General features: G+C 34.5%; 1 protein-coding gene across 14 annotated transcripts in view; it reads right to left on the bottom strand.

The window, feature by feature from the left end:
- Positions 1-12,876, bottom strand: part of Mycbp2 (MYC binding protein 2) — a 242,592-nt gene that overhangs the window by 140,147 nt on the left and 89,569 nt on the right. For all 14 annotated transcript variants that reach the window (XM_070002776.1, XM_070002777.1, XM_070002783.1 and 11 more), the window contains 6 exons: positions 11,491-11,608; positions 7,843-8,047; positions 7,104-7,257; positions 5,254-5,426; positions 3,673-3,798; positions 3,458-3,585 (listed from right to left, as the gene is read on the bottom strand). In XM_070002776.1, coding sequence (XP_069858877.1) covers positions 3,458-3,585; positions 3,673-3,798; positions 5,254-5,426; positions 7,104-7,257; positions 7,843-8,047; positions 11,491-11,608 — 904 coding nt within the window. The remainder of the gene's footprint in view (positions 1-3,457; positions 3,586-3,672; positions 3,799-5,253; positions 5,427-7,103; positions 7,258-7,842; positions 8,048-11,490; positions 11,609-12,876) is intronic.

The raw sequence follows: 12,876 nt of genomic DNA, 5'->3' as shown, positions 1-12,876 counted from the left end.
AGGCTGAGTTCTGAGGATCATAGTTCAAAGTCAGCCCAAGCAGTAAAGTCCATGAGACTCTTATCTCCAAATAACCACCAGAAAACTGGAAGTGGCGCTGTGACTCAAGTAGTAGAGCACTTGCCTTGAGCTGAAGAGCTGAGGGATAGCACCCAGGCACTGAGTTCAAGCCCCAAGACCAAAAACAAAACAAAACAAAACAAACGAAGTGGCACTGTGGCTCAAGTGGTAAAGCGCTAGCCTTGAGCTGAAGAGCTCAGGAACAGCACCCTGGAGTTCCAGCTCCAGTACTGGCACAAATAAACAAACAAAAACACATGAAAATGGGCCAAAGAAATCTAAGTTGAGATATAAATTTTGGTATTACGGAATGCTGATTACTACTGAAATTGGGACTTACACGAGATAGTTGTGGAGGGCTGGGAATGTAGTGGTAGAGTGTTTGCCTAGCATGCATGAAGCCCTGGGTTCCATTCCACAGCAGAAGAAGCTAGATGTGGTGCTGTGGCTCAAGTGGTACAGCACTAGCCTTGAATAAAAAGAAGCTCAGGGACAGTGCTCAGGCCATGAGTTCAAGCACCAGGACTGGCAAAAGTTGTGGAGAAAATGTGTGAAGAAGGCAGGCCTTTGGCTGTATCTAGTAGAATTCTAATCTTTAGTGGCCAAGGAGAATAGAATACAATATGTAAATACTGAAGAAACATACAAAAGTATAAAAACAGAACAATATAAAAAAAAGGAAGAGCTAGAAAAAATATATCTACCTTAGAAAGTTTAAGGAAGAAAAAAAGACTGCAGGAAGTCCTTACTCTATACATTACATAGGCAAGATTAATCCTAGAGAATGGTCCAATATAAAATAACAGATATGGAAATGTTCTATAACTCTGACATAACTACTAAACAATGAAGATAACTCTACTCACTGTGATAATCAAAACTATCAAAAAAATTTCTCAGAGCCAGTATGTATCTTCTCAAAGAGCTTACTAGGCATTACAACTAAAACTACATTGCTCATTAAGGCTGCTTCTCTGGCTTAAAGATAAATCAAATCATGCTGGAAAAAAAAAAACAACACTCTGAATGAGCTACACTGAGATAAGCCAGACTAAAATTACTATTTATCTTAATATCAACATAGGTGTGCTATAGGTGCCCTTAATCACTAGTCTAGTCCTATAATCTATAATTTATTAAATTAATTCTAATTTCTACCTGAGTTTTTTAAATATGCATACTATAATAAACATTCTTTAGAATAGGTTTTTCAATTAAAAAATTGGTTTTTATAGAGCTTCAATCTATTAATACGATTTTTAGATACTGTTGAAAAACTAAGAAAATATCTCAACAGAAAAGGATTTTTAATTGAAAATCTTTTGTTAACATAGTGTCTAGTGAGAACTACTGCTGCGTTTATTCACCCTTTTTCCCACCATTTCTGTGACCCCCTTACCATCCCAAAGACAGATAAATGAACAAGAAAAAAGAAAACAAAAAAACAGTAGTAAAGAAAAAATACTTATTGTTTCCATTTCCTAGAGTTCATTTCAATAAACATTATTGTATATAAGCAGATGTGCAACTTGTGGAGAGAAAAACCGGTAGTGAAGGAAGGAAAGGGTGACATTGATCACAAAGAAATACATTCTTTATCTTATTTTTCTAACCCTTCTGTACACCACCTTTACCATAACAATAAAAAAATGCATGAAGGGCTGGGAAGGTGGCTCAGTGGTAGAGCGCTTGCCTTGCATGCATGAGGCTCTCGGTTCAATTCCTCAGCACCACATAAGCAAAAAGAAAAAAAGCTGGAAGTGGCACTGTGGCTCAAGCCTTGAGCTGAAGAGCTGAGGGACAGTGCCCAGGCTCAGAGTTTAGGCCCCATGACCGGACCCAAAAAAAATAAAAAAAGAAAAAAAATGCATGAAAAGAAACACAAAAAGAATTAACTTAATTCCCAATGTTTAATCCACCTTTGGTTTAAAAAAAATGCTGCTTGAAGGGTGCATAGTTGATCATTCTTTCATTAAATCCTAAACACCCAACTTAAAACACTGTGTTCTTAAATTTACAAAGGAAAAATTTCAGTTGCTTTTCATTTTGTATATGAGATATGTCTCATTCCATTCAATATTTGGAAGTCTTTTATTAAATTTTACATTGTTATACAAGAAAATAATTTGTGAAGCCTGCTTGAAATTAAGGCACCAACTGTTTAAAGAGCAAAAATGGGTAAGTTGAGAAGTAAAATATTCAACTTTGTGAATTTTGAAAAAATAAACATAATGAATAGAATAACTGCTGGCTCTTTTGGAAACAAATAGGTGTGGTCAATCTGTAATTCTTTTTCTCGTTTGCAGTACTAGGGGTTGAATGTTGAATCTGGTGCTTGCCACGAAAGCTCTCTATCACTGTGCCCAGCTCCCACATCTTTTGATGTTAGTTTATCAGAGAGGGTCTTGCACTAATTTTGTCCATGCTGGCCTTAGACCCCGGTCCTTCTATCTTCACCTCTAGAGTAACTAGAACCACAGATACACATGTGTCATCAAGGTCTGCCTGCTTTTAAGACAGGGTCTCTCATTTTTGTATGGGTGACCACCATGAACTCATCTATGTTTCCAAAGTCAAAGAATTGAGATTTTTAAGTGTACACCATCACACTCAGCCTAAATTTATGATTCGTAATTATTGTTTGTCAATCAAATGAAATCCATTTCTTATAGTCACCCTGCATTTGATGTCTGTTTACATAATATTTGGTATCAAAACTGCTATTAAGGTTTCTTAAACATACCAAAATGTCCCCATATCAAAATAGTTTTGTCTTCTACTGTTAAAATAGATAAAATAAAGTAGCCATATGTGAGGGGGCTGTATTTCTAGGTTACGTGAAAGTTCAGCACAAATGACTGAGACTAATTACCAGTCTTCAGTCTTTAATTACTCAAAATTAATTTTCCTTTCATTTTTGATCTTCTTACTGACTTCCTTTTTAATTGAATGACTAATTATTATATTACAAGAGAGCTAGCTAGACAGACAGATTTGGAGGGGGGGGGGGTTACTGGTACTGGAGCTTGAACTCAGGACCTGGGTACTTTTCCTATAGCTTTTCTCTCAAGACTAGCACTTTACAACAACCTATAGCTCCACTTCTAGCATTTTGTTGGTTAACTGGATATAAGAGTCTCAAAAACTTCCCTGTCTGGGCTGGATTCGAACCAAAATCCTCAGATATCAGACTCAATTAGCTATGATTACAGGGGTGAGCCACCAGAGCCCTGTTTTTATTGTATAAGATTTTAATAATGTTTCCTCTATCTCTAAACATGGCATTAAAAACAACAAATAAACTAAGCAAAAAGAAAATGAAGCATCAAATAATAAGGTAATAAGCTAAGTCAAACAAAATATCTTCAAACAAAACAACGGTATCAATGAATTTTACCTTAATTTTAGCAGTATATTCTCCTCTACCTCCAAACAGACCAAGACCACCAAGCAAAATATCAGTGTCCGCACTAAAACGGATGGCTTCTACTGAATGAGCAGAGTAGCCCCAACCCCCTCCATGACCTAAAAGATAAAAACAACAATCTGTGCTAAAATATCCATATATATTTCAGTTATAAGGTAATATTTCCTAAGTTTAAGTATACATACTTTCAAACCTGTTTACTATACTATAGTCTTCCTTGGAATAAACCTTCATTACTGCTTGAGTCTCCTCTTCTGTACTTGCAATGCCCATTTTTAAGTCCTGCATAGCCGCCAAGGTGTCAAGACAACCTAAAACAACAAACAAGTAGAATTCACATCCTTGACATAGTATTGATATTTGTTACTAAAGACAAATGAAAATAAGTAAGTAAACTTGGAATATGTTTCACAAATTTATTCCATGCTTTAAATTTCACTTCATAGGAATACATAGAATAATGATTACATTTAAATGTTTTACATAAAACTGAATCTCTGACAACTTGGAATCGCTTAACATTTGAGTCTTTACTAGTTTTTCTTTTCAAATTTTCTTTGGAAATTTTCCAAATTAGTTTTATTCTTATCAGATACTATTTGAGGAAGTCAAATTCACCTAAAGTAATTATAACTAAAGTCAACTTTGTATAATTACAATGGTTATCAAAAGAAATCTGAAGAAATTTGAAGCCAGGTGTCCATGGCTCATGCATGCCTATAATACTAGTTACTCAGGAGGCTGAGATCTGAGGATCACTGTTCAAAGCCAGCCAGGGCAGGAAAGTCTCTGAGATTCCAATTAACATCCAGAAAAACTATGGCTCAAAGTGGTAGAGAGTTAGATTGAGTAAAAAAGCTCAGGGATAGCATCCAGGCCCTAAATACAAAAAAGAAAGAAAGAAAGAAAGGAAGGAAGGAAGGAAGGAAGGAAGGAAGGGAGGGAGGGAGGGAGGGAGGGAGGGAGGGAGGGAGGGAGGGAAGAAGAAGAAGAAGAAGAAGAAGAAGAAGAAGAAGAAGAAGAAGAAGAAGAAGAAGAAGAAGAAGAAGAAGAAGAGGAGGAGGAGGAGGAGAAGATGGAGGAGGAGGAGGAAGAGGAGGAGGAGGAGGAGGAGGAGGAGGAGGAGGTGGTGGTGGAGGAAATTTAAGAGAAAATAACAAATAAGGAGTATACTTATGGTATATACTTATGATATAAACATAAATGGGCTTTTAAGAGGATGAGTTTTTTAAAGCAGTACAATATGAAGATATGGAACTATATAATTTCTAGGAACTATAATTTCTCGCAGCATATATATATGCATACATACATATATAATTATATATTTAACTGTAAAAAAGCTGTATATTAAAATAAATGAGGTTAATGTGATATAAACAGTCTGTACAATTTAATATTTTACAGAAATTTAAAATATTTGTATAAATTAAATACAATAATTACATATTTTAGTGCTCAATCAATATCTCTAAATATTTATTGAAGTTAAACAAAAATATTACTTAAAGAGTAATCTTTTATGAAAATTATATATTCAGTAGTCATTTATATTTGGGTATACAACAATCTTTCAGTGTTAATAGAGATGATGTATAGTATTCTTTGTCAGATAAGCTTGGTAGCAGATTTAATTTGTTTTAAATCTAGTATGTTATTGTTTAAAAAACAACAAAGATACAAATTTACATACTCTTAAAAAAAACTTAACTCTTAGCACAGTACACATTATTGTGAATTAGTTGCAAATCAAATAGTAACCCTACCTAAAATATGCAAGGCTGCATGAGATCGGGTGGTAAGGGCTCTGGATCCTGTTGGTAGAGCAAGTTCCGGACTCAGTATGCTACATCTGGACTGCATATCTGTTGCAGAGGGAAGTCTAGCATCAGCAACCACTGCATTGTAACACCACAATTCTCTGGTATTTGGCCGAAACCTTGCAAGAAAAAATAATTATAGCAACTCAGCCTGGAGTTTTATTTGAAATTTTTCTAGATTATTATACAAGGAGACTAAATACTACAATCAGCTTAAGCAGGAAAAGAATATAGCATATTATTTTCCACACCTAGGCTAAAAATGTAACAAAAGCAATTTATATCATTACCAGAAAATAATTTGAACAAAATAGTAATACAGACTAACATACTTCTTAAGAAATATAACAAATGTACACTTGAAAATTTGATGCATACATGTAAATATGAAGCTTTTGAACAACAAAAACCCATTAAAAATTCAGTTAGAAAGACAAATTGAAAGAAAATATGAAAACATGCATGAAAAAACCTAAAATATAAAAGTGATTCATAATCCAATAAGACTCAATCTGATAGACAGCAAAAGATCTTGAGTTCAAGGCTGCCAGGGCTCTATAAATCAAGATGCAAGGAAAAATTTTAAAAAGGACAAAGAGATTGAGGGTATTGTTATTTTATATCATTACATATAAAGTACATGTACTACACAGTAATTATTGAGTACTTCAATTAAAATAGTAAATATGAAAAACTATTGTTCATAGTTTATTAATGCTGAAGATAAATACATATCCAGTGAGAGTAAAGATATATCACAACATTCTATTACCTACCCTGAATTCATCAATCCCACTTCTTAAACTCTTGGAAAAATAATCTTTCAGACATACAAAACTTTGAGTGTGTGTGTATGTGTGTGTACATGAATGCTTAGCGTGTGTTTTGTGTTCTTTGTAACATCAAAGGTAATATTCTATCTTTAATATACAATCTAAAATGTTCATTGATGGGCAAACAGCTAAGTATACTTGTCTCAGCACAGAATTCTATGTTAATAATAGAGTATTATAATTATCAAGAACTGTCAAACTTTTTGAATAACTGTGCTCATATACCGAAAGCTACATGTTCATTTAAAAAGATGTCGAAGAATATAAATCAGCATAATACTTTTAGTTAAGTTAGCAGAATTTTGTATCAGGCTAAGATATCTGAAACATCACTAAGCTATTTTCCAATGTTTTTTCTTTGCTTTACGAAAAATTAACATAAAGTTATATAATATTGTTGTAAATTTCTGGAGCAGTAAGTAAAATTCTTATCTGCTTTTGACATGTTATATTTTAATTATTGAGAAGTTAGCTCCTAAAGAATACAAAGAAGCAGATGTATGTCAAAAAAGGTCAAAGGAAGCTAATACTGATCTGCAATGCCTGTGTTAGCTGCAAAATACAAGGACACTACTGAGATAACAGAGGATACAAAGCAGCCAGAGGTCCACACCATGGAAAGAAATAAGAAAAGCACCTCGCATCTGATTTACCAAAAAGTAGGAACAGACTGCCTTTCATCTTTTAATATCTTTTAGAATAATGGAAAAAAATGAAGGAGCTCTCAAAGTACTTGAGGTCATCTGGCCCATTCACTATTAACACATATGTGACAAACACACAGTTGAACAAGCTGAATATTATACATCTGACCTCTGTGAAAAAAACCATAAAAGGGATCTAATTCAAATATGTTACATAACTAGAACTCAGTTATTCAGTAATCTGTGATTTTATTCAGAAACAAATTTTATACTGCTAATTGTTTCTAATTTTGTTTTTACAAATAACAAATATGCTTACCTCCAAATTACATCATACACAGGATCAAGACATACACCAAATCCTTGAAGATCTTCTTGTTCAGAGTCATTGAAAGTTTTACAACTCCCATCCACTTTATTTATCAGAAGACATTTAAATGGAGGAGGTTCTGATATAGAAGCAGGTACCAGTCCTAACAAAGACATACATACATATAATTTTACTATGCTTTACCAATTCATATTCCCCAAAACCAGACAAAGAAGCTGAAACATCTAAACAGCTTAAGTAAAATCTTCAAGTGGCAGAATTAAAACCAAAACTTCTAGCTGTCTAAAGCCATAACACATGTTCCTAATGCGTATGCTATACCACTTTACTATGTAATTATTCCTTATACCAGGGACAAAAATATAGAGGAATATTTTGGAAAGGAAACTTCCAATTCTGATCATAATCCATCATAAAATTTAATTTATTTAAAAGAACAACACAGAGAAATCCATTGCTCAAAAAATAAAATTTATCCTATTATAATTTAGCTCATAATTCTACAACTATCTGTCACATGAACAGCTTGGTTAGTAGATCTTTTAATTCTTCCATTCTTATAGCACATAAGCATACATAAATGCTGATACTTAAGAGTACTCATTTAAATTTCTGCCAAATGAAAGAAATAAAAACCCTGTAAGACCACATCTCTTTATAGTGAAAGACAATCCAGGCAGTACCAGTCAAGGATTGGGAGAGGATATCTGTTTGTTGTTGGCATTACCTATTATGTGTTTACTGGCAAAAATTTCTGATGTAGCAAGTACATGTGAATTAATAAGTGCTTCATCAATTCGTAAAAAAGTCTGGTCCCCACTTGCACCTATCCAAGTGGCTTTTCTTCCATATTTTGATCCAATGTTAGGCATGGAAGCTGGCTTTGCATTCCAATATGGCACATCCAAAATTGGTCGGCCCAGTTGTCCTTTCTAAAAAGTTAATAAATAATATTAACAATATTGTTTAATAAGTAATCTATAATTTTATAAGGAAACCATAAACAAAATTAGATATGAGATCTTATTCAACTTAAGTTTTAGTTTGTTATTCTTTGATAATTGTACTTTTATTATCTTAAGTATATGTACAGTTTATAAGTACACACATCTTGATCAGATGTTACCTGTTATTTATTTTCTGGTTTTTTTTGGGGGGGGTTGTTTTTGTTTTTGTTTTTGCCTATCCTGGGGCTTGAACTCTGGGCCTGGGTGCTATCCCTGAGCTTTTTTTTTTTTTTTTTGGTCGGCCGGTAGGGCTTGAACTCTGGGCCTGGGCGCTGTCCCTCAGCTCTTCAGCTCAAGGCGAGCGCTCTACCACTTGAGCTACAGCACCACTTCTGGTTTTTCTGGTGGTTATTGGAGATAGGAGTCTCACTGTCTCTCCTGCCCGGGCTGGCTTTGAACCACGATCCTGAGATCTCAGCCTCCTGAGTAGCTAGGATTACAGGCGTGAGCCACCAGCGCCCGGCTCCCTGAGCTTTCTTTGCTCAAGGCTAGCACTATACTACTTGAACCAGTGCTACTTCCAGCTTTTTCTGAGTAGTTTATTGAAGATAAGAGTCTCACAGATTTTGGTACTCAGGCTGGCTTCAAGCCACTATCCTCAGATCTCAACCTCCTAAGCAGCTAGGATTACAGGTATAAGCCACTGGTGCCTGGCCCCATATTTTTAATACACATGAAATCTGTATCCAAAACTTATAAAGTAACTATATATATATATATAGATAGATATAGATATATAGATATAGTTACTTTATAAGTAACTTTATATACTAACTATATATATCTATATATCTATCTATATATATATATATATATACATGAGATTCTGAAGATTCTGAAATTTAGATGCAGGGACACAGAATGTATTTACAAGTCAGCCATTCTTAAATCTATAAAAGTTTACAATTAGAATTTCTAAGACTGGGGAACAGTAATAATTAACTGATTCATACCTTCTACTTACACTCTTACTCAAAAAATTAAAAACAAATATAGTAAGTAGAGAGACTCACATATGATTTAAATCTTTAGCAGTATTAAGAGTATTGGACATCGTGACACTTAAGAAGTTTGTAACTTAAGGAAGAAATCAAATTACCAGCGTTCTCTTTACCCATCTGACCCTATAAGATGAGAATGTGGAAGAAATGAAGGAGGAGATGAGGAAGAATAAATGAGTACAGAAGACTTAAGAAAAGTACAGAGCAGGGCAGTGGTGGCTCATGCCTGTAATCCAAGTTACTCAAGAGACTGAGATCTAAGGATCGCAATTTGAAATCATCCCCAGCAAAACAGTCCCTATGAGACTCTTACCTCAAACTAACCACTGAAAAATCAGAAGTGGTCCTACGGCTAAAGTGGTAGAGTGCTAGGTTTGATCATAAATGTTCAGGGACAGTGCCCAGGCCCCACAACCAATAACAACAACAAGAAAGAAGGAAGAGAGAAGGCGGGGAGGGGAGGAAGAGAGAGAAAAAGAGAGAGGAGAGGAGAGGAAGAGGGAGGGACAGGAGGAGAGGAAGAGGGAGGGAGAGGGGGTAAAAGAGGGGGGTAGGAGAGGGGGAAGGAGAGGGAGAGAGAGGGAAGGAGGGAAGGAGGGAAAGAGGGAAAGCAAAGGAAAGGAAAGGAAAGGAAAGGAAAGGAAAGGAAAGGAAAGGAAAGGAAAGGAAAGGAAAGGAAAGGAAAGGAAAGGAAAGGAAAGGAAAGGAAAGGAAAGGAAAGGAAAGGAAAGGAAAGGAAAGGAAAGGAGGGAGGGAGGACGGCAGGAGAAAGAGAAACAGAGAAAGACAGAAAGAGAAAGAGAGAAAGGAAAGAAAGAGAAAGAGAGAAAGAAGAAAAGAGAAGAGAAAAGAAGTATGTACAGAATTGTTTTCTAGAAGAGAAGTCCCAGGACTGGAAGGGTGGCACAAGTGGCAGAGTATCTGCCTATACCTGCCTAGCATAGGATCCTGAGTTCAGCACAATTTCAAGGGAGAAAGTCTTACGTTTAATGTAAAATACTACATGAGTCAGTTAAATAATAAATGGGGCAATTCACAGCAGAAGCTATGGGTGAGGGAATTAGAAATGAGCAGGACCCACGCTTACCCATCAGACTGAACCACATTAAAAGGCATGACAGAACATTCTGCTGGCACTCTCAAACACAGTTGGTATAAAGGAAAGTAGAGAAACTGTTGGTATTTCACCAAAACACAAAAATATTCATTTTTAACCCAGCAATCTTACTTATTGGAATTAACCTCAAAGATATAGCAGAAAGTAACTACCTCAAAAAATGCTGGAAAGCACTTTGTAAAAGAGTGTCTAAGTATAAAAAAATCTTAAGCATTGGTATTACCTATTATGTGTCTTCTGACAAAAATTTCCATGGACTACTATAGAATGTTAAAAAAATATATAGAGTAATTCCTAGGAGATACATTGAAGTAAAAAGAGGATATACAGAATATGAACTTCTAAGAAAAAATTATTGCTGAATCAATTGACAAAATGCAAACTACTAAGGAATTCATTAGTAAAGGACTAGCGAACATATAAATTTTTCTTAAAGGTTGCAGGAGAAAATGTTGTATTGTACATTCACAAATACAAACACACTTAAGCATGTACATGTACATCCAGAGTAAAAAAAAGTATGTGCAAATATGGGAAATATAAACAGGTCGAAACACTAACAAGTAAATATGGCTAAATGTGTAAGTATGCTATAGATGCTTATTTTTGCCACTGTTTAAAAGTTCCTGAAATTATTTCCAAATGAAATGTATTTCTAAAGTTTACATTTGTGGTTTATTTTTTTAATCAAGAGTTGTAAATTATATCCTAAAGCCCTCTAGAATTCTGAAGTTACCCACTATTTAAAGATAGTTTAAGTTTAATTGCACAGCCATAGGTATATTTTCCTTGGCTTCCTTGTGCCAAATTATACAAAATTCATAGAACATTCTCATTCTATTCAAGATTTGGAAGAAGAAAAAAAAATCAAACAAGGAAGAAGACACCAAAGAAAAGGACAAAAGGAAAGTACAAATTTAACCAAATCTAACTTTTCTGAAGTAGGCTTTAAGAAATCAGATAAGAAACAACCTTTCAAAGAATTAGTTCCACTGAATGGTTAAAGGGCTTTGATCTGGAATAAACATGTCCAATTCTAACACAGCTATAAAATTCTAAAATGTAATGCTGAGCTAGAAAAGAAAAATTATCTGAAAGTCATTCAGATTTTGTATGTTAAGAGTTAGAAGAAATATACATACATAATTATAATGTAAGTATTTCATTGTAACCAGAAAAAAAAGAGCTAATGTAGACAAATTATGAGGCAAGAGTATTAAAGCAGTATTAATGTTTACAAAATTTCTTACAGAAAAACTTCCAAATGTGAAGACTTGTCCATCCATTAAAAGAACTGCCGTGTGGTTGCTGCCTGCAGTGACTTGTGTGCTAGGGCCTGGCAAGGCTTGAACAAGAGTGGGGCATCCCCTAGATTTAAACAAACAAAAAATTAAGTCAATTTCTTACAATACTTAACTGAAATTTTTTTAAAAAAAAGAATAAAATAAGGAGTAGAAAAGTTAAAAGGCACTAGTAAGAACATTCAGTAATTATTTTGGCACAATATGCCTGTCTTCATGCCAGGTTCTGAGTAGACATAAATGAAAATGACACAGGCACTGACTTGAAGATTATTTAAGACATATTTGGAACTTACTAGTCTAATAGTGGGCATGTATTTTTAACTTTCCTGAAATATTAATGCTACCTTTGTTTTTTCAATTGGTTGATTTTGTACACTGAAGAGCTTATTAAGGATATCTATAAATATCTGTTGAACAATATTAAAATCATGTGATGCCTAAACAGGAATTCAACACAGGAATTAGATGAATTAATTTTATACTCCCCTTTTTGAACTTTCCTCTCTAGGCTGTCATCTTAGATGACAGCACAGTAGTTAATGAGCAAGTACCATGAGAGGCATTAACAGCAGCAATTATAGGCTCAGGTACTCAAGTGGAGCTAGACAACATGGGTCTGATTCCTTCTTTACCATTTTGTAAAAGTAAGACTTCATTCACTTTGTGTTTCAATTTTTTCTTCTATTACAAAGAAAATAATAACAAGCAGTATAGAACTCATAAGGTTCCTGTGGACAATGAAGAAGTTCATATATGACAAGTGCTCAGATTGGTGTCTGGCATATGGAAACAGTTAATAAATCATAACAATTATGGAAAATGACAGCTTAGTAGCTTTTCCTACTTTTATGATTTTATCAACCATCTTCAGTAACCATTATTGTTAGAATAACCACTAAAGAAATTATCCACACACAAAACAGGAGACCAATGAAACTGTGATCCTTTGAGCTTTTTAAAATTACATTTTTAATGTGTTTTCAGAGTAGAATGAAAAATGAGTTGCAAAGGGGCAAAAATAACAGCTGGATATGTAATAAAGAAAATTTCACAAAAATGTGAGTGAGACCAGAAGGCTGGAACTAGGAGTGTCCAATGGAAGGTAATGGATGATCTGACAGCCTGGTAGGAAACAGAGCTGATGAGGCTCTGCAGAGGAATGGTTATAAGGCAGGAAGGCTTTTTTATTTAAACAGCCTCAAGGTGATGGTAACAATCACTTCACTGTAAGAAGGAATGAGAGCTAGGAAGGTTATTAGAGAGAAAAGACATCTTCATTTTCCTTGTGAGACTTTTTTTAACCACTTTTTGCATGGAAAGGAAACTCAGACA

This window comes from Dipodomys merriami, unplaced genomic scaffold (assembly GCF_024711535.1).
Source record: "Dipodomys merriami isolate MVZ:Mamm:240054 unplaced genomic scaffold, mDipMer1.0.p SCAF_6, whole genome shotgun sequence".
Taxonomy (NCBI): domain Eukaryota; kingdom Metazoa; phylum Chordata; class Mammalia; order Rodentia; family Heteromyidae; genus Dipodomys; species Dipodomys merriami.
Note: the sequence above shows the minus strand (reverse complement) of the source record. Positions and strands in the feature narration are given on the sequence as shown.